The 26,152-nt window shown below is 63.0% G+C and overlaps 2 protein-coding genes across 3 annotated transcripts; both read right to left on the reverse strand.

The window, feature by feature from the left end:
* Positions 1-362: 362 nt before the first annotated feature.
* KRI1 (KRI1 homolog) lies at positions 363-16,688 on the reverse strand. The gene is made up of 19 exons (XM_054051873.1): positions 16,547-16,688; positions 16,163-16,236; positions 15,344-15,449; positions 14,284-14,386; positions 14,099-14,156; positions 13,199-13,248; positions 13,004-13,097; positions 11,992-12,069; positions 11,254-11,372; positions 9,577-9,679; positions 8,611-8,706; positions 7,374-7,544; positions 6,131-6,209; positions 5,147-5,223; positions 4,572-4,704; positions 3,575-3,705; positions 2,119-2,183; positions 1,928-2,023; positions 363-687 (listed from the first exon to the last, which is right to left on the reverse strand). The coding sequence occupies exons 1-19, from the start codon at positions 16,626-16,628 to the stop codon at positions 387-389; spliced, it is 2,016 nt and encodes a 671-aa protein (XP_053907848.1). The 5' UTR covers positions 16,629-16,688; the 3' UTR covers positions 363-386.
* A 500-nt stretch (positions 16,689-17,188) lies between these two features.
* AP1M2 (adaptor related protein complex 1 subunit mu 2) lies at positions 17,189-25,573 on the reverse strand. Of its 2 annotated transcripts, none has more exons than XM_054051877.1 (12): positions 25,501-25,573; positions 24,433-24,589; positions 22,725-22,792; positions 22,504-22,634; positions 22,263-22,410; positions 21,063-21,189; positions 20,843-20,985; positions 20,644-20,715; positions 19,548-19,706; positions 19,339-19,464; positions 18,409-18,484; positions 17,189-17,267 (listed from the first exon to the last, which is right to left on the reverse strand). In XM_054051877.1, exons 1-12 carry the CDS (start codon positions 25,540-25,542, stop codon positions 17,245-17,247), a joined length of 1,272 nt encoding a protein of 423 aa, XP_053907852.1. In that variant the 5' UTR covers positions 25,543-25,573; the 3' UTR covers positions 17,189-17,244. The 2 variants fall into 2 exon arrangements, with proteins under 2 accessions (XP_053907852.1, XP_053907851.1); XM_054051876.1 differs by having other exon boundaries at positions 24,433-24,619; positions 25,501-25,556.
* Between the last annotated feature and the right edge of the window lie 579 nt (positions 25,574-26,152).

Below are 26,152 nucleotides of genomic sequence, written 5' to 3' on the forward strand. Positions count from 1 at the left end.
GACCCCCCCGCACCCCAAAACCACCTCAGGACCCCCCCAAAATCCACCCTGGGACCCCCCCCGCACTTCAAAACCACCTCAGGACCCCCCCAAAATCTACCCTGGGACCCCCCCGCACCCCAAAACCACCTCAGGACCCCCGTAGAACCCACCCTGGGACCCCCCTGCACCCCAAAACCCCTCCTGGGACCCCCCCCGCACCCCAAAACCACCTCAGGACCCCCCCAAATCCTCCCTGCCCCCCCCCAGTGGCTCGGGGGTCCCCCACATCCCCCCCAAAGTTGGATTCCAGAGCTCAGGATCATGGGCGGGGGGTGAAGATTTATTGTCCCCCCAAAATAAAGCACTCCCCCCCCCATCGCAAAGGTCTTTTGTTTTCCTATGTTTTAAGGGGGGGGTGTCCTGCCCCCCCCTTTTTTGGGGGTCCCGGCCCCCCCTTTTTTGCGCCGAAGCTGCCGGAAGCGTAAGCGCCGCGGGTTGAGGCCAAAGGCTGCCAATCGCCCCCCCGTAAATTCCCGCCCCCCCAAACGCACTTTGGGGGCGCGGGGGGGTCGGAGGGAGGGTTTTGGGGGGGCAGAGGGTTTGGGGGGGCTCGGGGGGACCCCCCCGTTTTCCAGGCGTTTCCGTTTCTCTCGGCTTTTCTTTCCCACTTTCGGCTTGGCCGGAGCCAGGGGGGGCGGCTCAGGGCTGGGGGGGGAATAAAAGGGGTGAGAGGGGGACCCCAAAACCACCAGGGTCCCCCCAAATCGCTGCAGGGCCCCCCCAAGCCCCCAAATCCCTCCCCACCCCCCCAGTGACCCCCAAAACCACACTGTAACCCTTCTTGACCCCCCCCAAATGGACCACAGCCCCCCCCAAATTCCCTGTAGCCCCCCCAAAATGGACCCCAGAGCCCCCCAAAATCCCTCTCAGGGCCCCCCCAAACCCCCCTGTAGCTCCTCCTGACCCCCCACAAATGAACCATAGCACCCCGCAGACACCCCCAAATCTCTTGTAGCCCCCCCAAAACCCACTATAGCCTCTCCTGAGCCCCCCAAATGAACCATATCCCCCCCCAGCACCCCTATAGCCCCCCCAAACCCCTTCAGGCCCCCCCCAATCCCCCAACACCCTTGTAGCCCCTCAAAAGCCCCCAAAACCCCCTGTAGCCCCCCCCAGATGGACCGTAGCCCCCCAAAACCCCCCTGTAGTCCCCCCAGATGGACCATAACCCCCCAAAACCCCCCTGTAGCCCCCCCAGATGGACCATAGCCCCCCAAAACCCCCCTGTAGCCCCCCAGATTGACCATAGCCCCCCAAAATCCCCCCTGTAGCCCCCCCAGATGAACCATAGCCCCCCAAAACCCCCCTGTAGCCCCCCCAGATGAACCATAGCCCCCCAAAACCACCCCTGTAGCCCCCCCAGATGGACCATAACCCCCCCTGTAGCCCCCCTAGATGGACCATAGCCCCCCCCAAAACCCCTGTAGCCCCCCCAGATTGACCATAGCCCCCCCAAACCCCCCTGTAGCCCCCCAGATAGACCATAACCCCCCAAAACCCCCCTGTAGCCCCCCCAGATTGACTATAGCCCCCCAAAACCCCCCTGTAGCCCCCCCAGATGAACCATAGCCCCCCAAAACCCCCCTGTAGCCCCCCCAGATGGACCATAGCCCCCCAAAAAACCCCTGTAGCCCCTCCAGATGGACCATAGCCCCCCAAAAACCCCCTGTAGCCCCTCCAGATGGACCATAGCCCCCCAAAACCCCCCTGCAGCCCCCCCAGATTGACCATAACCCCCCAAAACCACCCCTGTAGCCCCTCCAGATGGACCATAAACCCCCCAAACCCCCCCTCAAAAAGCACTCAATGCCCCCCAAACCCCCCTCAAAGCCACTTTAGCCCTCCCAGCCCCCCCCAAACCCTCGTGGCCCCCCCAAAATCTCACCCCTCCGCCAAGGATTTCAGGATGAGCAGCTTCTTCTTGCCGTCGCGCGCCCGCCGGCTGTAGTTGGCCTGATCCTGCCGCTCCTCTTGCTCCGATCTACACCGGGGGGTGATGCTGAGCACCCCAAAAACCTCGGGGGGGGCACAGGACCCCCCAATCCCCCCCTGTTTTGATTTGGGGCCCCCCCTCACCGATACATGCAGGTCTTGCGCAGCGAACACCAGCGATTCAGTTCTTTGTCGTCTGCTGCCAGGATCTGGGGGGGGGAAGGAATAACTTGGGGGGGGCCCAGAGGTTGTTTTGGGGGGTCACAAAGGTTTTTGAGGGGTTTGGGGGGGAAATTGAGGGGTTTGAGGGGGCCCTGGGAGGTTTTGGGGGGGGGACACGGGAGTTTGAAGGGTCTCTGAGGGGTTTTGGGGGTCTCTGAGGGGGGCAGAGAGGGGGTTGGGGGGTGGGGAATAGGATTTGGGGGGACCCTGAGGGTTTTGGGGGGCCCTGAGGGATTTTGGGGGGGGGCTGAGGGGTTTGAGGGGGCCCTGGGAGTTTTCTTTTGGGGGGGACACAGGAGTTTGAGGGGTCCCTGAGGGGCTTTGGGGGTCTCTGAGGGGGGCAGAGAGGGGGTTGGGGGGGGGGGAATAGGATTTGGGGGGACCCTGAGGGTTTTGGGGGGCCCTGAGGGATTTAGGGGGGGGCTGAGGGGTTTGAGGGGGCCCTGGGAGTTTTCTTTTGGGGGGGACACAGGAGTTTGAGGGGTCCCTGAGGGGCTTTGGGGGTCTCTGAGGGGGGCAGAGAGGGGGTTGGGGGGGGGGGGAATAGGATTTGGGGGGACTCTGAGGGTTTGGGGGGGCCTTGAGGAGGTTGGGGGGGCGCTGAGGGATTTGGGGGGGCTGAGGGGGTTTTAATGGGGGGTCCCAGGAGTTTGAGGGGTCCCTGAGGGGTTTAGGGGATCTCTGAGGGGGGCAGGGAGGGGTTTGGGGGGTGCCCTGAGAAATTTGAGGGGGGTACAGGAGTTTGGGGGGGGACCCTGAGGGATTTGGGGGTCCCTGAGGGGGTCTGGGGGGGTCACAAAGGTTTTGGGGAGCCCGGCAGGGGGGGGTTCTCCCTCTCCAGCGCCTCTTGGAAGTGCGATTTGCAGCACTGTTTGCTTTGGGGGAGGCGATGTGGCTGTGTCCATTGGGAATTGGGGGGAAAGGGGGGAAATTGGGGGGGTCAGGGGGGGGCAAAAGGGATTTGGGGGGGTCTTTAGAGGCGTTTCTGGGGGGCAAAAGGGGTTTGGGGTCAATCAGGATGAGTTTGAAGAGGTTCATTCCACTCATTTCTGTGATGAGTTGTGCCCGGTCTCAGCCTTAGGGGATGTTTAGGAGCTATTGGGGGGGGCAAAGCATTTTGGGGGGGTCTTTGGGGGTTTAGGGGGGGCAAAAGGGATTTGGGGGGGGTCCTTAGAGGCGTTTCTGGGGTGCAAAAGGGATTTGGGGTCAGTCAGGATGAGTTTGAAGAGGTTCCTTCCACTCATTTCTGTGATGAGTTGTGCCCGGTCTCAGCCTTAGGGGATGTTTAGGAGCAATTGTGGGGGGGCAAAGCATTTTGGGGGGGTCCTGGAGGTTTTGGGGGTGCCGGGGGGGGGGGTGTGTTCTTTTGGGGTGTCACCTCCTCGGTGGTGAGGCCGAAGTCGCAGGGGACGACGCGTCGGTATTTGAAGCGACACGGGAGGTCCCCAATCAGGTCCTCGTAGTCCAGGCTGTAAAACTCATCCACGTAGCGCTCGAAAGGGCCGTCGGCTGCCAAAAAAGGGGGCGCACGGGGGGTTTGGGGGGGCCCTGAGGGAGTTGGGGGGGTCCTGAAGGATTTGGGGGGGGCCTGAGGGATTTGGGGGGGCCCCTGGGAGGTTTTGGGGGGGGGTCATAGGAGTTTGAGGGGTCCTTGAGGGGTTTAAGGGGTCTCTGAGGGGGGCAGAAAAGGGTTTTGGGGGGCATAGGGATTTGGGGGGGCCCTGAGGGATTTGGGGGGGCCCCTGGGAGGTTTTGGGGGGGGGCATAGGAGTTTGAGGGGTCCGTGAGGGGTTTAGGGGGTCCCGGAGGGGAGCAGAAAAGGGGTTTGGGGGGGTATAGGGATTTGGGGGGGCCCTGAGAGGTTTGGGGAGGCCCTGAGAGGTTTGGGGGGGGCCTGAGAGGATTGGGGGGGGGGCACCAAGGGGTTTTGGGGGGGACACAGGAGTTTGAGGGGTCCCTGAGGGGTTTAGGGGGTCTCTGAGGGGGGCAGAAAAGGGTTTTGGGGGCATAGGGATTTGGGGGGGGGCCTGAGATATTTGGGGGGGCCCTGAGCGGTTTGGGGGGACCCTGAGAGGAGTTGGGGGGGGCCACAGGGACTTGGGGGGGCCCTGGGAGGGTTTCGGGGGGACCCCTGAGATATTTGGGGGGGCCCTGGGAGGGTTTGGGGGGGACCCTGAGAAATTTGGGGGGGCCCTGGGAGGGTTTGGGGGGGCCCCTGAGAGATTTGGGGGGGGCACAGAGAGCTTAGGGGGGGTCTGAATGGGTTTGGGGGGGACCCTGAGAGGTTTGGGGGGGCGGGCACAGAGGGTTTTGGGGGGGTCAGAGGGGATTGGGGGGGGGGGGGTGTCCCATTTTTGGGGTCCCCCCCTTCTTACCGGGGTCGAAGCGCGGTTTCTCCCTCTCGAGCGCCTCCCGGAACCGGGATTTGCGGCGCCGGTTGCCGTTTGCCGGGGGGGAGCGGTGGCGTTTCGGGGGGGGCGGCGCCGCCGCCTCGTAGTCTGCGTCCATCTGCGAATTTGGGGGGGTCCGGGGGGGGTCAGGGAGGGAGTTTTGGGGGGGCAAAAGGGGATTGGGGGGCTCTTGGGGGTCTTTTTCCACCCTCATTTGTGTCATGAGTTACTCCCGGTCTCAGCCTGGGGGGGGTAAGGAGGGAGTTGGGGGGTACTGTGCATTTTGGGGGGGGCTACAGGAATTTGGGGGGGTCCCGGAGGTGTTTGGGGGGGGTAAAAGGGGTTTGGGGGCGATGAAGATGAGTTTGGGGGTCTTTTTGCACCCTCATTTGTGTCATGAGTTACTCCCGGTCTCAGCCTGGGGGGGTAAGGAGGGAATTGGGGGGTACTGTGCATTTTGGGGGGGCTTTTTGGGGGGAATTGGGGATCCGGGGGGGGCAGAGGGGTTTTGGGGGTCCCGGGGAGGGGGTGTGAAGGGAATTTGGGGGTCCCCCACTCACCACAAAGTCGGGGTCCTCACAGTGCGGCTCCGGCTCAGCCTCAGCTCGACCCGACCATGAGTCCCAGTTCCAATCGTCTATTGGGGGGACAAAAGGGGGGGACACGGTGACAATGGGGGGGACAAAGGGGGGGACAATGGGGGGGACAAAGGGGGAGACAATGGGGGGACAATGGGGGGGGACAAAAGGGGGGGACGCGGTGACAATGGGGGGACAAAGGGGGGGACAATGGGGGGACAATGGGGGGGACAAAGGGAGGACAAAGGGGGGCACAATGAGGGGAACAAAGGGGAGGACAAAAGGGGGACAAAGGGGGGGACACGGTGACAATGGGGGGACAAAGGGGGGGACAATGGGGGGGACAATGGGGGGGACAAAAGGGGGGACAAAGGGGGGGACACGGTGACAATGGGGGGACAAAGGGGGGACAATGGGGGGACAAAGAGGGGGACAATGGGGGGGACAAAGGGGGGACAAAGGGGGGGACAGTGGGGGGGACAAAAGGGGGGACAAAGGGGGGGACAAAGGGGGGGACACGGTGACAATGGGGGGACAAAGGGGGGACAATGGGGGGACAAAGAGGGGGACAATAGGGGGGACAAAGGGGGGGACAATGGGGGGACAAAAGGGGGGACACGGTGACAATGGGGGGACAAAGGGGGGACAATGGGGGGACAAAAGGGGGGACACGGTGACAATGGGGGGACAAAGGGGGGACAATGGGGGGCACAATGAGGGGAACAAAGGGGGGGAAAAAGGGGGGACAAAGGGGGGGACAATGGGGGGACAAAGGGGGAATAAAGGGGGGACAAAGGAGGGATAAAGGGGGGATAAAGGGGGGGACAAAGGGAGGGAAAAGGGGGGAAAAGGGGGGGACAATGGGAGGGATAAAAGGGGGACAAAGTGGGGGATAATGGGGGGACAAAGGGGGGGACGCGGTGACATTGTGGGGGACAAAGTCGGGGTGTGGGGGGGGGTTCTCACCCTCCTCTTCCTCCTCTTCCTCCTGGAACTGCGGTTTCTCCGTCTCCTCCAGACCATAATATTCCTCTCCGAAGCATTCCTGGGGGGAATTCGAGGGGGAATTGGGGGGGGGGGTTCAGGGGGGGCACAGCGGTTTGGGGCATTTCAGAGCTGTTTTGGGGCATTTCGGGGTGGTTTGGGGCATTTTGGGGGCGTTTGGGTGTATTTGAGGGCATTTTAGGGATATTTCGGTGTATTTTGGGGCTGTTTGGGGCATTTTGGAGGTGTTTGGGGCTATTTTGGGGCATTTGGAGGGTATTTTGGGGGTGCTTGGGGGCATTTTGGAGCCATTATGGGGCTATTTTGGGGCATTTTGGTGTATTTTAGGGGTGTTTTGGGGCATTTTGAGGGCATTTGGGGGTATTTTGGTGTCTTTCAGGGGTGCTTTGGGGCATTTTGGGGGCGTTTGGGGGTATTTTGGTGTCTTTCAGGGCTATTTTGGGGCGTTTTGGGGGCATTTGGGGGTATTTTGGTGTCTTTCAGGGGTGTTTTGGGGCATTTTGGGGCCGTTTCGGGGTATTTTGGGGCATTTTGGAGGGTATTTGGGGGTATTTTGGGGCATTTTGGGGGCGTTTGGAGGTATTTTGGTGTCTTTCAGGGGTGTTTTGGGGCATTTTGGGGGCGTTTGGGGCTATTTGGGGTCATTTTGGGGCTATTTTGGGGCATTTTGGGGCCGTTTGGGGCTATTTGGGGTCATTTTGGGGCTATTTTGGGGCATTTTGTGGCCATTTGGGGCTATTTTGGGGCATTTTGGGGCCGTTTGGGGGTATTTTGGGGCATTTTGGGGGCGTTTGGGGGTATTTTGGTGTCTTTCAGGGGTGTTTTGGGGCATTTTGGGGGCGTTTGGGGGTATTTTGGGGCTATTCTGGTGTATTTTAGGGGTATTTTGGGGCATTTTGGGGGCGTTTGGGGGCGTTTGGGGGTATTTTGGTGTCTTTCAGGGCTGTTTTGGGGCATTTTGGGGGTGTTTGGGGGCATTTTGGTGTCTTTTAGGGGGTGTTTTGGGGCATTTTGGGGGCGTTTGGGGCTATTTTGCGTTTATTCTGGTGTATTTTAGGGGGGGTTTGGGGCATTTTGGTGGTGTTTTGGTGCATTTTGGGGGCGTTTGGGGGTATTTTGGGGCGTTTTGGGGGCAGTTTGGGGCCATTTGGGGGTATTTTGGGGGCGTTTGGGGGTATTTGGGGGCGTTTCGGGGGGTTCTCACCGCCATGGCGCGGTCGTGCCGTTCGGGGTGGAAGTCTCCGCGCAGGAGGTGGTGGGGGAGGCGCAGGAGGGCGTCTCCCGAGGCGTCGCGGAGGCGCTGCAGTCGCGCGCTCAGAGCCGCTCGGCGCAGGTTCTTGAGCTGCTGCAGCTCCTGCTGCGCCCGCAGCCGCGCCTGCGAACCCCAACACCGCCCCCGTCACGCGGGCAGGGGGGACACACGGACAGACGGACAGGGCAGGGGGACAGAAAGGGCGGAGGGACAGACGGACAGACGGGTCAGGGGGACAGAGAGACAGACAGACAAACAAGGTGGGGACAGACGGACAGAAGAGTCAGGGGGACGGGGGGACAGATGGACAGACAGACAGGACAGGGGGACAGACGGACAGACGGACAGACAGACAGGGCAGGGGGACAGACGGACAGACGTACAGGGCAGGGGGACAGAAAGGGCGGAGGGACAGACAGACAGACGGGTCAGGGGGACAGGGGAACAGACGGACAGACAGATGGGTTAGGGGGACAGACAGACAAACAGACAAACAGGGCAGAGGAACAGACAGACAGACAGATGGATTAGGGGGACAGACAGAAAGGGCAGAGAGACAGACGGACAGGAGGATCAGGAGGACAGATGGACAGGACAGGGAAACAGATGGACAGACAGACAGACAAGGCAGGGGGACAGACGGACAGAAGGGTCAGGGGGACGGACAGACAGACAGGGCAGGGGGACAGATGGGTCGGGGGACAGACGGACAAACAAGGCAGGGGGACAGACGGACAGGAGGGTCAGGAGGACAGACAGACAGGGCAGAGGGACAGACGGACAGACAGACAGGGCAGGGGGACGGACGGACAGCGCAGAGAGGGCAGGGGGACGGACAGACAGACAGACGGGTCAGGGGACAGATAGACAGACAGACCGACACAACAGCATTGGAGGGGAAAAAGAGAGATGGGCACAGCGGCACTGGGGGGGACAGACAGACGGACATGGGGACGTTGGAGGGGGACAGACGGACACAGCGGCACTGGAGAAGGAACAAACAGACGGACATGGGGACGTTGGAGGGGACAGACAGACGGACATGGGGATGTTGGAGGGGGACAGACGAACACAGCAGTACAGGGGGGATGGACAGATTGTGGGGGGACAGACGGGACGCCGGAGGTGGGGACGGACGGAACACCAGGGGACAGACGGACGGACAGATGGACGGACGGCCGCCCCTCACCTTCTTCTTCTTCTCTTTGAGCCTCTCGCGCTTCTCCTTCCGGCGCTCATCGCGGCGCCGCACCGAGGAGGGGATTTGGCGCGGGAACGTCTGTACCTACAGCCCAAAAAGCCATCGGCACAACTTGGGGAGGGGGGGACCCCCAAATCCCCTCCCCTGAACCCCCAAATCCTCCCCTGAACCCCCAAATCCCCTCCTGAACCCCCAAATCCCCTCCTGAACCCCCAAATTCCCTCCACAAACCCCCAAATCCCCCCACGAACCTCCAAATCCCCTCCCCGAACCCCCAAATCCTCCCACGAACCTCCAAATTCCCTCCCCTGAACCTCCAAATCACTTCCTGAACCCCCAAATCCCCTCCACAAACCGCCAAATCCTTCCCGAATCCCCAAATCCCCTCCACAAACCCCCAAATCCTCCCCTGAACCCCCAAATCACTCCCTGAACCCCCAAATCACTCCCTGAACCCCCAAATCCCCTCCACAAACCCCCAAATCACTTCCTGAACCCTCAAATCCTCTCCTGAACCACCAAATCCCCTCCCCTGAACCCCCAAATCCCCCCCGGAACCTCCAAATCACTTCCTGAACCCCCAAATCCCCTCCCCTGAACCCCCAAATCCCTTCCTGAACCCCCACATCCTCCCCAAACCCCCTCCTGAACCCCCAAATCCCTTCCTGAACCCCCAAATCCCCCCCACGAACCTCCAAATCACTTCCCGAACCCCCAAATCCCCTCCCCTGAACCCCCAAATCCCCTCCACAAACCCCCAAATCCTCCCCTGAACCCCCAAATCCCCTCCCCAAACCCCCAAATCCCCTCCCCGAACCCCCAAATCACTTCTTGAACCCCCAAATCCCCTCCCCGAACCCCCAAATCCTCCCCTGAACCCCCAAATCCCCTCCTGAACCCCCAAATCACTTCCTGAACCCCCAAATCCCCTCCCCTGAACCCCCCCAAAAAAACCTGCTCGGCTCCCGGTTCCTCGAAGCGGAAGTTGTACCGACGCTCGAAATCCTCCTGACGGGCCAAGAAGAGCTCCCCCTCATCCGAGGAATCGGGGGGGGCCCTGGGGGGGCAAAAAGGGGGTGAGGGGGGAAATGGGGGGGGTTGGAGGGGGAAATAGGGGGTGAAGGGGGAAATGGGGGGGTTTGGAGGGGGAAATAGGGGGTGAGGGGGGGAAATGGGGGGGTTTAGAGGGGGAAATAGGGGGTGAGGGGGGGAAATGGGGGGTTTGGAGGGGGAAATAGGGGGTGAGGGGGGAAATGGGGGGGTTTGGGGGGGGAAATAGGGGGTGAGGGGGGAAATGGGGGGGGTTGGAGGGGGAAATAGGGGGTGGGGGGGAAAATGGGGGGGTTTGGAGGGGGAAATAGGGGGTGAGGGGGAGAAATGAGGGGTTTGGAGGGGGAAATAGGGGGTGAGGGGGGGAAATGGGGGGGTTTGGAGGGGGAAATAGGGGGTGAGGGGGAAAATGGGGGGGTTTGGAGGGGGAAATAGGGGGTGAGGGGGGGAATGGGGGGGTTTGGAGGGGGAAATAGGGGGTGAGGGGGGGAAATGGGGGGGTTTAGAGGGGGAAATAGGGGGTGAGGGGGGGAAATGGGGGGTTTGGGGGGGAAATAGGGGGTAAAGGGGGGAAATGGGGGGGTTGGAGGGGGAAATAGGGGGTGAGGGGGGAAATGGGGGGGGTTGGAGGGGGAAATAGGGGGTGGGGGGGAAAATGGGGGGGTTTGGAGGGGGAAATAGGGGGTGAGAGGGAGAAATGAGGGGTTTGGAGGGGGAAATAGGGGGTGAGGGGGGGAAATGGGGGGGTTTGGAGGGGGAAATAGGGGGTGAGGGGGAAAATGGGGGGGTTTAGAGGGGGAAATAGGGGGTGGGGGGGGAATGGGGGGGTTTGGAGGGGGAAATAGGGGGTTGGAGGGGAAATGGGGGGTTGGAGGGGGAAATAGGGGGTGAGGGGGAGAAATGGGGGGGTTTAGAGGGGGAAATAGGGGGTGGGGGGGAATGGGGGGGTTGGAGGGGGAAATAGGGGGTGAGGGGGGGAAATGGGGGGGTTGGAGAGGGGGAAATAGGGGGTGAGGGGGCGAAAATGGGGGGGTTTGGAGGGGGAAATAGGGGGTGAGGGTGGGAAATGGGGGGGGTTGGAGGGGGAAATAGGGGGTAAAGGGGGGAAATGGGGGGGTTTGGAGGGGGAAATAAGGGGTGAAGGGGGGAAATGGGGGGGTTTAGAGGGGGAAATAGGGGGTGAGGGGGGGAAATGGGGGGGTTTGGAGGGGGAAATAGGGGGTGAGGGGGGGAATGGGGGGGTTTGGAGGGGGAAATAGGGGGTGAGGGGGGAAATGGGGGGGATTGGAGGGGGAAATAGGAGGTGAGGGGGGGGAATGGGGGGGTTGGAGGGGGAAATCGGGGGTGAGGGGGGGTTTTGGGGGGTCCTGAGGAGAAATGGGGGTGAAGGGGGGGCAATGGGGGGTTTTGGGGTGCGTTGGGGGGCACGGGGGGGGTCTTGGGGGTCAATTTGGGGTAAGGGGTTTGAGAGGAATTTGGGGTGCAGGGGGGGTTGGGGAGGATTTGGGGTGCAGGGAAATGTTGGGGGGCCCGGGGGTGGTTCTTGGGGGGCAATTTGGGGTGCAGGGGGGGTGTCCGTACCCTTGGTCCCCCCCCTCGTCGCTGTCGTCGTGGCGGTATCCGCGTTCCAGGATGTAATCGCGCAGGAATCGCTCTCCGGGATCCAAATCCGGATCCGACCAGAACTGCCGCAGGGGGGCCTGGCGGCAAAATCGGGGTGCAGAGGGGAGTTTTGGGGTGCAGGGGGGGAGTTTGGGGGGCTTGAGGTGAAGGAGGGGGGGCTGCGGTGCAGGGGAGGGGTTGGGGGGTTTGAAGGGCGTTGGGGGGCACAGGGGGGATTGGGGGCGTTTGGGGGTACAGAGGAGATTTTGGGGTGCAGGGAGTGTTGGGGGACTTAGAGGAGTTTGGGGAGTTTTGGGGTGCAAAAGGGGTTTTGGGGTACAGAGGGTTGGGGGGCGCAGGGGAGGTGTGGGGGGTGCAGAGGGATTTGGGGTCCGGGGTGGGAGGAGATCCTGGGGGGGGATTTTGGGGTGCAGGGGGTGTTTGGGGGGGTCTTGGAAAGGGATTTTGGGGTGCGGGGGGGATGGGAGGAGGTCCTGGGGGGGATTTTGGGGTGCAGGGGGTGTTTGGGGGGGTCTTGGAGAGGGATTTTGGGGTGCGGGGGGGGGGTGGGAGGAGGTCCTGAGGGGGGATTTTGGGGTGCAGGGGGGGTTCTGGGGGTTGGATTTGGGGTTTGAGGGGGGTCTTCGCGGGGGCCGAGGGGGATTTGGGGGTGCAGAGGGGTTTTGGGGGGGCTCAGGGCTGCCCCCCCCTTCTCACCAGGTCCTGCAGTGGCTCGGGGGGGGGCGGCCCCCCCTGACCCTTCAGCCAACGCACGTAATCTTCCTCCTCCTCCTCCTGGGGGGGCACAGAGTCACCCCCAAATCCCCCCCCCTGCACCCCAAAATCCCAAACCCCAGAACCCCCCCAAACTCCATCCCCAAATCCCCCCCAGGACCCCCCAAACCCCCAATTCCAACCCCCAAGACCCACCCCCCACAAATCCCCCTCTAAGACCCCCCCCCCCAAAACCTCCCGCACCCCAAAACTCCCATCTAGGACACCCCCAGACCCCAAATCCCCCCCCAAGACCCCCCTCAAACCCCAAATCCAACCCCCAGAACCCCCCCAAACACCCCCTGCACCCCAAAATCCCCCCCCAGGACCTCCTCCCACCTCAATCCCCCCCCCCCCAGCACCCCAAAACTCCCATCTAGGACACCCCCAGACCCCAAATTCCCCCCAGGACCCCCCTCAAGACCCCAAATCCCCCCCAAGTTCCCCCCCAAACCCCAAATCCAACCCCCAGAACCCCCCCAAACACCCCCTGCACCCCAAAATCTCCCCCCAGGACCTCCTCCCTCCTCAATCCCCCCCCAGCACCCCAAAACTCCCATCTAGGACCCCCCCCACTCCCCCACCCCCCAAAATCCCCCTCCGAGGACCCCCCCCGACCCCAAATCCACCCCCCCCCCCCCCAGGACCCCCCTCGAGACCCCAATTTCCCCCCCAAGACCCCCCTCAAACCCCAAATCCAACCCCCAGAACCCCCCTAAACAATGCCTGCACCCCAAAATCCACCCCCAAGATTCCCCCCCAGGACCTCCTCCCACCTCAACACCCCCCCCGGCACCCCAAAACTCCCATCTAGGACACCCCCGACCCCAAATTCCCCCCAGGATCCCCCTCGAGACCCCAAATCCCCCCCCAAGACCCCCCCCAAACCCCAAATCCAACCCCCAGAACCCCCCCAAACACCCCCTGCACCCCAAAATCCGCCCCCCCGCCCCACCTTCTCTTTGGGGGTGCGGCTGCGGGGCCGCAGCAGGGCTGAGCCCCCCCCTTCCTCCTCCTCTTCCTCACTATCGGCGACGAAGGCTCGGAAGCTGTCAGAGAGGGGGGGGCACATGGATTAACCCCCCCGATGCTAAGGGACCCCCTAAAATCCCACAGCCCCCCCAAAAAGGCACAGCCCCCCCCTTCTCACCTCTCTTTCAGCTCTTTCTGCTCTTCAGCGTAACTGCGGGAGGCGGTGACCTGGGGGGGGGTGTGGAAAAGGGGGGGTCAGTGGGGTTTGGGGGGGCACGAGGGGTTGGGGGGGAACGGAGGGGGTTTTGGGGGGTCACAGGAGTTTGGGGGACCCACTGAGGGGGTTTGGGGGGGGGGAACTGAGGGGGTTTTGGGGGGTCACAGGCGTTTTGGGGGGGAACTGAGGGGGTTTGGGGGGGTCACAGGCGTTTGGGGGACCCGCTGAGGGGGTTTGGGGGGGGCACTGAGGGGGTTTGGGGGGGCACTGAGGGGATTGGGGGTCACTGAGGGGATTGGGGGTCACTGAGGAGTTTGGGGGGGGGGGCACAGGCATTTGGGGGGGTACTGAGAGGGTTTAGGGGGGCACTGAGGGATTTGGGGGGGTCAAAGGGGTTTGGGGGGGTACTGAGGGGATTGGGGGATCACTGAGGGGGTTTGGGGGGGTCACAGGCGTTTTGGGGGGGTACTGAGGGGGTTTAGGGGGGCACTGAGGGGATTGGGGGATCACTGAGAGGGTTTGGGGGTCACCGAGGAGATTAGTGGGGGTCACAGGGGTTTGGGGGGGCACTGAGAGGATTAGTGGGAAGGTCACAGGCATTTGGGGGGGCACTGAGGGGGTTTGGGGGGGTCACAGGAGTTTGGGGGGGCACTGAGGGGGTTTGGGGGGGTCACAGGAGTTTGGGGGGGCACTGAGGGGGTTTGGGGGGGTCACAGGAGTTTGGGGGTCACTGAGGGAGTTTGGGGGTCACTGAGGGGATTAGTGGGGGGTCACAGGGGTTTGGGGGGGCACAGAGGAGTCTGGGTGGGTCAGAAAGGGGATTTGGGGGTGTCACAGAGGAGATTTTGGGGGGACCCCCACCTTTTTCCGTTTGGCTGCCGCCTCCTCATCTTCCTCATCTTCCTCATCCACGTATTTGCTGCAAAAAGAACAGGGGGGATCAGATCCCTTTTGGGGGCTCCCCCTCCGCCCAGACCCCCCCCAAAATAACCCCCTGCACCCCAAAATAACCGCCCCCCCCCCCCAAGCCCCCCCCAATTTCTCACCCCTCTTTCTCCAACACCACTTTGCGCTCATAATCCTTCAGGAACAGCGGTCGCTCTTCCTCCTTCTCTTTCTCCTCCTCTTCTTCGCTCTCAGATGAAGAATCTGGGGGGGCCCAAAGGGGACAGTTTTGGGGACCCCCCCCCCCCATAATTTGGGGGGGTCTGGGGGACATTATGGGGTGCAGGGAGGGGGTTTGGGGGGGCCCAGGGAAGGGACTTTGGGGAGGTCCAAGAGAACAACAGGGGGGGCCCAGTTTGGGGTCCCCCCCCGGGTTTTGGGGACCCTCCCTAGAGTTTTGGGGACCCCCTGAATTTTGAGGACCCCCACCATGATTTTCGGGACCCCCCCCCTGGGGTTTGGGGGGGGGGCACAGGAAGATGGGGCAGGGGGGGCATAAAGGGGGTTTATGGGAATAAAAAGGGTTTATGGGGACAATTTGGGGGGCCCCTGGGCTTTTGGGGACACCCCCCCCAATTTCAAAGACACTCCCCGACTTTTGGGACCCCCCAGGGGTTTTGGGGACCCCCTCGGGGTTTTGGGGACCCCCTCCACTGATTTTGGGGGGAACAAAAGAACACGGGGGGCACAGAAAAGCCTTATGGGGATATAACGACTGCAGGAAAAAGGGGGCACCCAGTTTTGGGGGCCCCTCCGGGCTTTTGGGGACTCCCTCCATTTTCAAGGACCCCCCCTCTGATTTTGGGGACCCCCCAGAGATTTTGGGGACTCCTCTCTCTATTTTGGGGGGAACAAAAGAAAACAGAGAGAACGCATAGAAGAATTACGGGGACATAATGACAACATCAAAAAGGGGGGGGGGAAGCCCAGTTTTGGGGCACCCCCCCGGGCTTTTGGGGACCCCCCCATATTCAGGGACCCCCCCAGGGGTTTTGGGGACCCCCTCAGGGTTTTGGGGGGACACAGGAACGCAGAGAGTGGGACAGGAAAAGAGCTTATGTGAACACAATGATGCTGAAAACGAAGAGGGGGGGCAGTTTGGGGCCCCCCCAGGTTGTTTTGGGGGGACCCCTCGATTTTGGGGACCCCCCCCCCCCATACCGGGTTGGGTGTAGAAGGTGGTGTCGGGACGGTAGATTCGGGGGTCGCGGCTCTTGAGCAGCGCCAACGTCCGGTAGAAATCCCGTTCCACAGGGGGGGGCACTGCCTGGGGGGGCAAAAGAGGGGGGGGGTCACGGTTTGGGGGGGGGGGACCCCAAATTCCCGGGGGGAAAGGGGGGGCAAAGGGGTTTGGGGGGGGGATGGACTTGGAGTGAAGGGGGGGGGCCCAGGGGTATGGGGGGGGTGGCATTTGGGGGGGGTATTAGGGGAGGAGGATTTAGGGGCACTTGGGGTTTGGGGGGGCATTTGGGGTGCGGGGGGGGCATTTCGGGGGGTCATTTGGGGTTTGGGGGGGCATTTGAGGTGCGGGGGGGCATTTAGGGGGGTCATTGGTTTGGGGGGGCATTTGGGGTGCGGGGGGGCATTTCGGGGGGGCACTTGGGGTGCAGGGGGGCATTTGGGGTGCAGGGGGGCATTTGTGGGGGGCATTTGGGGTGTTGGGGGGTCATTTGGGGTGCAGGGGGGCATTTGGGGTGCGGGGGGGCATTTGGGGTGTTGGGGGGGCATTTGGGGTATGGGGGGGACCCCAGTGGTATGGGGGGGGCATTTGGGGTACACGGGGGGGGCACTTGGGGTGCAGGGGGGGCATTTGGGGTTTGGGGGTCCATGTGGGTTTGGGGGGGCCACGTGGGGTACGGGGGCCATTTGGGGTTTGGGGGGGCATTTGGGGTGCGGGGGTGGGGTATGTGGGGTACGGGGGGGTATGTGGGGTTTGGGGGGGCCATGTGGGGTTTGGGGGTTCGCGGGGGTTCCCCTGACCCCGTCGTTGCCGCTGGAGTCGCTGTCGGAGTCGGTGTCGCTGTCGGAGCCGCAGTGCCCGTAACGCGCCTCCACTGGGGGGGAGGGGCACAGCCTGAGGGCGGCACCGGCACCGGGACACCCCCCCACCCCCGGTGCCCCCTCCCCTCCCCGTGTCCCCGCCCACCCCATCCCGGTGCCCCTCCCACTCCCGGTATCCCCGCCCCCCTCATCCCGGTGCCCCCTCTCCTCCTGGTGTCCCCTCTCCCTCCATCCCGGTGTCCCCGCCCATCCCGTCCCGGTGCCCCCCTCCCATCCCGGTGTTCCCCCCTCACCCGGTGTCCTTGCCTCCCGTGCCCCCTCCCGGTGTCCCCGCCACCCCCGCCGCTCCCCTCCCCCGCTCACGCCGTTGCAGCTCCTCCCGCCTCCGGTAGCGCCCGTAGCGCTTTGCGAACGCCGCGTTAATCCGCAGCGCCGGTGCCGCCATCGCTGCCCACGTGACCGCCGCTTCCGGCAGCGCCGCTTCCGGGCCCCTCCGTCACGTGACCGGGGAAGCAAATTGACCACGCCCACCCCCAGTCCCCCGCCTCTATCACCTGACGGGGATTGACCACGCCTCTCGCTCGTCACGTGACGGGCAGGCGCCGCGCTGGCCACTCTTCCCCCCGCCCATCTCGCTCTTAAAAGGGCAACGCGCCCCGCGCTGCTGGTGGGCCCCCCCGCACCCCCAAATCCCCCCGAACCCTTCCCGAGCCCCTCCTGCTCCCTCAAGACCCCTTCAGCCCCCCCAAACCCATTTCCCCCTCCTTGCACCCCCCTGCCCCCCCTCATACCCCCAACTCACCCCCCACTCACCCCCCTAAGCCCCCCCAAACCCATTCCCCCCAACCTGCACCCCCCTGAACCCCCGTACCCCCAAGTTGCCCCCCCCAAACCCATTCCCCCCCCCCCCATTCCCCCCCAACAGCTTCACAAAAGGGGGGGAGGCTTCACTCCATCTTTATGGGGCACAAAATGGGGGGGGGGGGTGTCCATGGGGGGTCCGGGGGGGATTTGGGGGGGTCCATGGGGGTCTGGGGGGGGGGGGGGCAGGGAGCCCCCCCTTAGCTGGTCCGGAACTGGTAATCTGCAAAGGGGGGGGGGGTGAATGGGGGGTAATAAGGGGGTAATAGGGGGGGTCTTGGGGGGCAAATAAGGGGGGGAGGGAGGGGGGTCCTGAGGGAGGAGGGGGTGTAGGGGGGTAAGGGGGGGATCATGGGGGGGGGGGAGTAGGGGGGTGAATGAGGGGGGGTGGGAGGTGAGGGGGGGGGTCCTGAGGGAGGAGGGGCATGAGGGGGGGGGTCATGGGGGGGTAATAGGGGGGTAAGGGGGTGAATAGGGGGGTTGGGGGGTGAGGGGGGGGTCCTGAGGGAGGAGGGGGGTGAGGGGGGGGTTTATGGGGGGGGTGAAGTGGGTATTAGGGGGGGGGGGGGTCCTGGGGTAAAGGGGGGTCATGGGGGTTTCAGTGGGGGGAGCAAGGGGGGGTCTCGGGGGGGATTTGGGGGTCCCGGGGGTGTCCTCGGGGGGGTTTGGGGGTCCCAGGGTGGTTCTTGGGAGGGTTCTTAGGGGCTTTGGGGGTCCCGGGGGGGGTTCTTGGGGGCTTTGGGGGTCCTGGGGGGGGTTGGGGGGCTTTGGGGGTCTCGGGGGGGTTTGGGGGGGGTCCCAGGAGGGTCCCGGGGGGGTTCTTGGGGGGTGTTTGGGGGTCCTGGGGGGGTTTGGGGGGGTTCTCTCAGGGGGTTTGGGGGTCCCGGGGGGGTTCTCAGGGGGTTTGGGGTCTCGGGAGGGTCCCGGGGGGGTTCTTGGGGGGGGTTGGGGGTCCTGTGAGGGTCCCGGGGGGGTTCTTGGGGGGGTTTGGGGGTCCTGTGAGGGTCCCGGGGGGGGTTCTCGAGGGTGTTTGGGATCCTGGGGGGTTTGGGGGGTCCCGGGGGTGTTTGGGTGTCCCGGGGGGGTTCTCGGGGGGGTTGGGGGTCCCGTGAGGGTCCCGGGGGGGTTCTTGGGGGGTGTTTGGGGGTCCCGGGGGGGTTTGGGGGTCCGGGGGGGCTCTCGGGGGGGTTTGGGATCCTGGGGGGGTTTGGGGGTGTTTGGGGGTCCCGAGGGGGTTCTCGGGGGGTGTTTGGGGGTCCCGGGGTGGGTCCCGGGGGGGTTTGGGGGTGTTTGGGGGTCCCGGGGGGGGTCCCGGGGGGGTTTGGGGGTGTTTGGGGGTCCCGGGGGTTCCCGGGGGCTCTCACCGCCGCTCTGGGTGATGTAGCGCACCCAGGGCAGCGCCGCGTATCCGCTCTTCTCAATGATCTTCATGTACCGAACCTGCAGGAGAAACCCCCACAACGTCCCACCACCCCCGGAGACCCCCGGACAACGTCCCACCACCCCCGGACAACATCCCACCACCCCCAGAGACCCCATAGACCTCATCCCACCACCCCCGGAGACCCCATAGACCTCATCCCACCACCCCCGGAGACCCCATAGACCTCATCCCACCACCCCCGGAGACCCCACGGACAACGTCCCACCACCCCCGGAGACCCCCGGACAATGTCCCACCACCCCCGGACAACGTCCCACCACCCCCGGACAACATCCCACCACCCCCGGAGACCCCACGGACAACGTCCCACCACCCCCGGAGACCCCATGGACCACATTCCCACCACCCCATCCCACCCCAGACCATGGGACCTTCTCCCTGGAGACCCCACAGACCACATTCCTGAAGACCCTGTGGACCACATTCCCACCACCCCATCCCAAACTGTGGGACCTTCTCCTTGGAGACCCCATAGACCTCATCCCACCACCTCTGGAGACCCCCTGGACTACGTTCCCACCACCCCACTCCATCCCAGACCATGGGATCTTCTCCTTGGAGACCCCATGGACCACATTCCCACCACCCCATCCCAAACTGTGGGACCTTCTCCCTGGAGACCCCATAGACCTCATCCCACCACTTCTGGAGACCCCCTGGACCACGTTCCCACCACCCCACCCCACCCCAGACCATGGGACCTTCTCCCTGGAGCCCCCATAGACCACATTCCCTCCATCCCACCACGTTCCCACCACCCCACCCCATCCCAAACCGTGGGACCTTCTCCCTGGAGCCCCCATAGACCACATCCCACCATCCCACCACGTTCCCCCACCCCTGGTGGCACCTGGATGCCGGAGACGGTGAAGTAGGGGATCTCGAAGCGTACGGAGATGGGGGGACGCCCTTCCTCCTCCTCCCTGTCCACGCTGGGCAGCCCGAAGTGGGCGCGCATCAGGTGTTCCTTCCCCCCCTACGTGGTGGCCACCACCGTTGGTGCTGGAAAAAGCCACCGCGACTTCACCGCCACCTCATTACGGTGGAGGATAACCTCACCGGGAAGGATTTGATGGTCCAGATGATGACGTTCTTCTCTGGGAGGTACTTGGCCGAACCCACGGTGGTCTTGAACTTGGGCGAATCGGCGTCGCTGGGCACCGGGACCACGATCTCCACTCCGTTGGCCACCGATTGCTTCTTGAATTGCCCTTTGGCCTTGAGGAGGGGACACCGCAATGGGAGAGGGGGACATGGAATGGGTTGGGAGGGACCTCCGAGCCCGTGGGGACCTCCCGGGGGGATGCGAACGCCGTCCAAGCCGGCCTTGAAGACCTCCAAGGATGGGGCAACCACAACTGCTCTGGGCAACCATGAACCTCAGAGGAGAACCGTGGGATGGGTGGGTTGGGAGGGACCTCAGAGCCCCTCCAGATCCACCTCCGTGGGCACAAACACCTTCTCACCACGTTCCATGGCAGGAGAACCGTGGAACCATGGGATGGATGGGTTGGGAGGGACCTCAAAGCCCCTCCAGATCCACCTCCATGGGCACAAACACTTTCTCACCACGTTCCATGGGAGGAGAACCGTGGAACCATGGGATGGATGGGTTGGGAGGGACCTCAAAGCCCCTCCAGATTCACTCTCATGAGTACAAACACCTTCTCACCACGTTCCATGGGAGGAGAGCCGTGGAACCATGGGATGGATGGGTTGGGAGGGACCTCAAAACCCCTCCAGATCCACCCCCGTGGTCAGGGACACCTTTCCACCAGGTTCCATGGCAGGAGAACCGTGGAACCATGGGCGGCATCTCCAAACTGACTGAGGCTCCTTCCGATCTCATTGTCTCCATCGTGGAGGATGAGATGAACCAACTGTGGTCCCACTCTGGAGCCCTGAGGGCCATCGGCTCCACTCCGAGGTGGAGATGTTGACCTCTACTCTCCCGATGCCATCATCCAACCAACTCCTCCCGCGTCAAACCCATCTGACAACACGAGGACCTCGAGGAGGACCACGGCCGAGGTCCTGGTAGAGGCCACCGAGGTGGTCACTCCGTCCCCGAAGGCCACCGGGTTGGTCAGACAAAGAGCAGAGCCACAGGCGGGAGAACCCGAGGAGGTCCCTGACGATGGTGGTGGTCTCTCACCTTGACCATGATCTCCACTCGGCTATGGGAGAACTTCTCGATGACCGACTCGATCCAGATGAGCGGCTTCACCTTGAGTTGGGGAGAACGTGGTGACCTCCATGGCCTCATCGTTGTCCCCCTCCCCCTGCTGTGTCCTCCCACCGCTTCTGGTGGGTTCTGGTGGGTTCTGGTGGGTTCTGGTGGGTTCTGGTCCCACCTGAGTGCTGAGGCGATAGGACATGAGCTCGAAGTCTCCGTCGGGTGGGATGAAGGAGATGGTGCGATCGGAGTCGAAGCGGGACAGACGGACGCACTGGTGGAACTTGACGTCCTCCAACTCCACCGACTTGTTCTTCCCCCCTGGAGAAGGTGGGACGGCGTCGGTGGAGGACCTCTGGGTTGTCCGCGAGAGGTTTCGCGGTGGTGGCGTCACTCACGGCCCATCAGCTCGAAGAGGACGCGGTCGTTGAGGCCCAAACGCAGCTCCGGCATTCCCGAGAGGAAGACCTTCAGCTTGATGGTTCCCACCACCTCGCTGAGCAGGACGCTGCCCGTGGCGCTCACCTGGGGGGGACCGCGGCCACCACCGCGACAGGGACCCACCACCGTCAGGAGCCCTCGGCCCATCATGGCTGCCGGCACCGTCCCCACCGCCGGCATCAGCACCGGCTTCATCGCCGGCCCCACCGCCCTCCTCAAGCCCAGCGCCATCGCTGCGGCCATCGAGACCTTCATCCCCATCCCATCCCACCCCTGGTCCCACCACCATCTCCAGCCCCATCCCCATCTCCATCCCTGGTCCCATTCCTGGTCCCATCCCCATCCCCACCCCACCCCACCTCTGGTCCCACCACCGTCTCCATCTCCACCTCTATCCCCATCTCCATCTCTGTCTCCTCTCCATCCCCATCCCCATTCCCATCTCCATCTCATCCCATCCCCATCTCCATCTCATCCCATCCCCATCTCCATCCCCACCTCCATCTCCAACTCCACCTCTACCTCCATCCCCATCCCCATCTCTATCCCATAATCTCCACCTCCATCTCCATCCCCATCCCCATCTCCATCTCTGTCCCATAATTTCCACCTCCACCCCCATCTCCACCTCCATCTCCATCTCCACCTCCATCTCCACCTCCACCTCCATCTCTATCCCATAATTTCCACCTCCACCTCCATCCCCACCTCCATCTCCACCTCCACCCCCATCTCCACCTCCATCTCCACCTCCATCTCATCCCCATCTCTATCCCATAATCTCCACCTCCATTCCCACGTCCACCTCCACCTCCATCCCCATCTCCATCCCATCCCCATCTCCACCTCCACCTCCACCTCCATCTCCACCTCCATCTCCACCTCCACCTCCATCTCCACCTCCATCTCCACCTCCACCTCCATCTCCACCTCCATCTCCACCTCCACCTCCATCTCCACCTCCATCTCCACCTCCATCTCCATCTCCACCTCCATCTCCACCTCCACCTCCACCTCCATCTCCACCTCCATCTCCACCTCCACCTCCATCTCCACCTCCATCTCCACCTCCACCTCCATCTCCATCTCCATCTCATCCCATCTCTCTCAACCTCCACCTCCACCTCCACCTCCATCCCACCCCCCGATGGCCTCACCAGGAGGTTGACCGACTCGATGACGTCGATGAAGACCTCGTTCTTCTTGTAGCGGAGCCCCTCGGAGCGCCAGGACACGGCGTTGGTCACCGTGGTGGGCACACGCCCCTTCCCCGTCTCCAGCTTGTGGCCCTCCTGGGTGATGTACCTGCAGGACCAGGAGGTCCCGGTGGGGATGGGGGACGGTCGAGGAGGCCCGGGAGGTCCTCGTGTCCTCCTGGTGACCCCCAACCCCACTCACTCCTGGAGGATTTTGCTGTCCGTGGTCTGTGGGAACCCAAAGTCCATCAGCTCGTCCAGGAGCTCGTAGATGATGACGAAGTTGTCCCGGATGCTCTCCTCCTCCAACTCTTTGAAGTACTCGCAGAAGACCTTTGGGGGACACCGAGAGGCTCCGTCGGCCCCTCCTTTGCCGGAAGGAACCGCCCCCCCGGGAGGGTCCCACCGGAGCCCCAACAGCACCTCCACCACTTTGTAGAGGAAAGCGTAGATCAAGGAGGCATTGCCGTTCTTCTTGGTGGCGGCCACCACTTGGGGGGGGTCAAGGAAAGGGAGGAGCAGCGCCCAATGTCCCACCACCAGCTCCATCTCCACTCCATCCCAGCCCTCCTCCCATCAGCAGCCCAGCCCATCCCATCCCTATCTCCATCCCCATCTCCATCTCAATCCCAATCCCATCCCATCCCCATCCCCATCCCCATCCCCATCCCCATCTCCATCTCAATCCTATCCCACCCCCATCTCCATCCATCTCAATCCCATCCCATCTCCATCTCCATCTCCATCTCCATCCCCATTCCCATCTCCATCTCAATCCCATCCCCATCTCCATCCCCATCTCCATCTCAATCCCATCCCCATCCCCATCTCCATCTCCATCCCCATCCCAATCTCCATCCCATCCCCATCCCCATCTCCATCTCCATCCCCATCCCATCCCCATCCCCATCTCCATCTCAATCCTATCCCATCCCCATCTCCATCCATCTCAATCCCATCCCATCCCATCCCAATCCCCATCCCATCCCCATCCCCATCCCCATCCCCATCCCCATTCCCATTCCATCCCATCCCATCCCCATCCCATCCCCATCCCCATCCCCATCCCCATCCCCATCCCCATCCCCATCTCCATCCCCATCCCCATCCCCATCTCCATCCATCTCAATCCCATCCCATCTTCATCCCCATCTCTATCTCCATCCTGTCCTTTGTCCCACTGCAATCCCATCCCATCTCCATCCCATCCAGTCCATCTCATCTCCATCATCTCCATCTGCATCCCATCCCATCCCAACCCACCACCATCCCATCCCCATCTCCATTCCATTCCATTCCATTCCACCTCTGTTCCATCTCCGTCCCATCCCTTGTCCCACCACCATCCAATCCATCTCATCTCCGTCTCCATCTCCATCATCTCCATCTCCATTCCATCCCATCCCATCCCATCCCATCCCACCACCATCCCATCTGTCCCATCTTCATCTCCATTCCATTCCATCCCATTCCATTCCATCCCATCCCATCCCATCCCATCCCATCCCATCCCATCCCATCCCTTGTCCCACCACCATCCAATCCATCTCATCTCCGTCTCCACCTCCATCTCCACCTCCATCTCCATCTCATCCCCATCCCCATCCCCATCTCCATCTCCACCTCCATCTCCACCTCCATCTCCATCTTCATCTCCGTCTTAACCTCCACCTCCATCTCCACCTCCATCTCCATCTCATCTCCACCTCCATCTCCATCTCCATCTCCATCTCATCTCCACCTCCATCTCCATCTCCACCTCCATTTCCATCTTCACCTCTGTCTTCACCTCCATCTCCACCTCCATCTCCATCCTCACTTCCGTCTCCATCTCATCTCCATCTCATCTCCATCTCCACCTCCACTTCCACCTCCATCTCCACCTCTGTCTCCATCTCCACCTCCATCCCTACCTCCATCCCCATCTCCATCTCCATCTCAATCCCATCCCATCCCCACCTCCATCCCCATCTCCATCCCCATCTCCATCTCCACCTCCATCCCCATCCCATCCCATCCCATCCCATCCCATCCCATCCCATCCCATCCCCGTTCCCGTCCCCGTTCCCGTCCCCGTCCCTGTCCCCGTTCCCGTTCCCGTTCCCGTTCCGGTAGGTGTTCCGACGGCTACGGTAGAGGTTGGCGTGCCTGATCCAGAGGCAGTGGATGTGGCCGTGGGGCAGCAGTGGGGTGAGGGTCCCCTCCTGGCGGCGCTGCTCCAGGAGCGATGGGAACCCCTCGAGCTCGCTCAGCCCCACGTCCCCCCGGTAACTGCGGCCCAGCAGCGCCTGCGGGGGCACCGCTGCCAGGGGGGGCACCTCGGGGGGGCCCCTCCTTAGGGGGCACAACTAGGGGGGCCCCTCCCTTAGGGGGCAGAATTGGGGGGTCCCCTCCCTTAGGGGGCAGAATTGGGGTCTGAGGAGTCAGATTTGGGGGGTCCCCTCCCTTAGGGGGCAGAATTGGGGTCCCCTTTGGGTCTGGGAGGGGGCAGATTTGGGGTCTGAGGGGTCAGATTTGGGGGTTCCCCTCCCTTAGGGGGCAGAATTAGGGTCTGAGAGGTCAGATTTGGGGGGTCCCCTCCCTTAGGGGGCAGAATTGGGGTCTGAGGGGTCAGATTTGGGGTCCCCTTTGGGTCTGCAAGGGGTCAGATTTGGGGGGTCCCCTCCCTTAGGGGGCAGAATTTGGGTCTGAGGGGTCAGATTTGGGGTCCCCTTTGGGTCTGGGAGGGGTCAGATTTGGGGGTCCCCTCCCTTAGGGGTCAGAATTGGGGTCCCCCTGGGGTTTGGGAGGGGTCAGATTTGGGGGGTCCCTTCCCTTAGGGGTCAGAATTAGGGTCTGAGGGGTCAGATTTGGGGGGTCCCCTCCTCTAGGGGAGCAGAATTGGGGTCTGAGGAGTCAGATTTGGGGGGTCCCCTCCCTTAGCGGTCAGAATTGGGGTCCCCTTGGGGTCTGGGGAAGTCAGAATTTGGGGGTCCTTCACCCATGGGGTCAGAATTGGGGTTCTTTTGGGTCTGAGGGGTCAGATTTGGGGTCCCCCGTTCTCCGCCCCCCCCCAAGGTCAGAAGGTCACATTTGCCGCTGACCCCGTTTGACCCCCCCCGGGCCTCCCCCTTCCCCCCCCCCCTTTGGGTTTAGGGGTTCCCCTCCCCTCGAGTTTTGGGGTTCCCCTCCCCTCGAGTTTTGGGGTTCCCCCCCTCACCTTCCCCTTCAGGTCGAGGATGAAGAGGGCGGAGGCGGCCATGGCCTCACCTGAGCCGCACCTGAGCGGGAGGGGGGGGGCGGGGCCTTAAAGGGGCACCGGGGGGGGGAGGAAATGGGGGACTCCCCACTCTGTGAGCCCCAAAACCAGGGACACCCCCACTCGGTCACCCCCAAACTCAGGGGAACCCCAAAACCCACGGATCCACACACAGGTGACCCCCAAACCCAGGGATCCCCCCACTCTGTGAGCTTCAAACTGAGGGGACCCCCAAACTCAGGGGACCCCCAAAACCCAGGGATTCCCAAACCCAGGGGACCCCGACTCTATGACCCCCTAAACCAGTGACCCCCCCAAACTCAGGGGATCCCCTAAACCAGTGACCCCCCCCAAGCCACAGACCCCCCAATTCTGTGCCCCCCAAACCCCGTGCCCCCCACTCTGTGACCCCCAAATCCAGGGACCCCCACTTTGTGACCCCCCCCAACCCCAGGGGACCCCATTCTATGACACCCCATACGTGGGACACCCCCCCCACCCAGGGAAACCCCAAAACCCGGGGACCCCCAACCCGTCCCCCTCGCCCCCCCACTTTGGGGGGGTCCCTGCACCCCCAAACCCCCTTTTCCCCCCCCATTCCCCACTCCTAAAG

The sequence above is a fragment of the Cuculus canorus genome, chromosome 30 (genome assembly GCF_017976375.1).
Source record: "Cuculus canorus isolate bCucCan1 chromosome 30, bCucCan1.pri, whole genome shotgun sequence".
Classification (NCBI taxonomy): Eukaryota; Metazoa; Chordata; class Aves; order Cuculiformes; family Cuculidae; genus Cuculus; species Cuculus canorus.

Coding starts and splice junctions, on each gene's coding strand:
- KRI1 (XM_054051873.1), bottom strand. CDS start 16,628: ATGGCGGCACCGGCGCTGCGGATTAACGCGGCGTTCGCAAAGCGCTAC. Junction 7,545..8,610: donor TCAAAGAGAAGAAGAAGAAG/GTGAGGGGCGGC, acceptor TGGGGTTCGCAG/GCGCGGCTGCGGGCGCAGCA. Junction 6,210..7,373: donor GGCACGACCGCGCCATGGCG/GTGAGAACCCCC, acceptor AATTCCCCCCAG/GAATGCTTCGGAGAGGAATA.
- AP1M2 (XM_054051876.1), bottom strand. CDS start 25,542: ATGGCCGCCTCCGCCCTCTTCATCCTCGACCTGAAGGGGAAG. Junction 20,986..21,062: donor CCTCTTCGAGCTGATGGGCC/GTGAGTGACGCC, acceptor CACCTTCTCCAG/GGGGGAAGAACAAGTCGGTG. Junction 17,268..18,408: donor CTACATCACCCAGAGCGGCG/GTGAGAGCCCCC, acceptor CCCCCTTTGCAG/ATTACCAGTTCCGGACCAGC.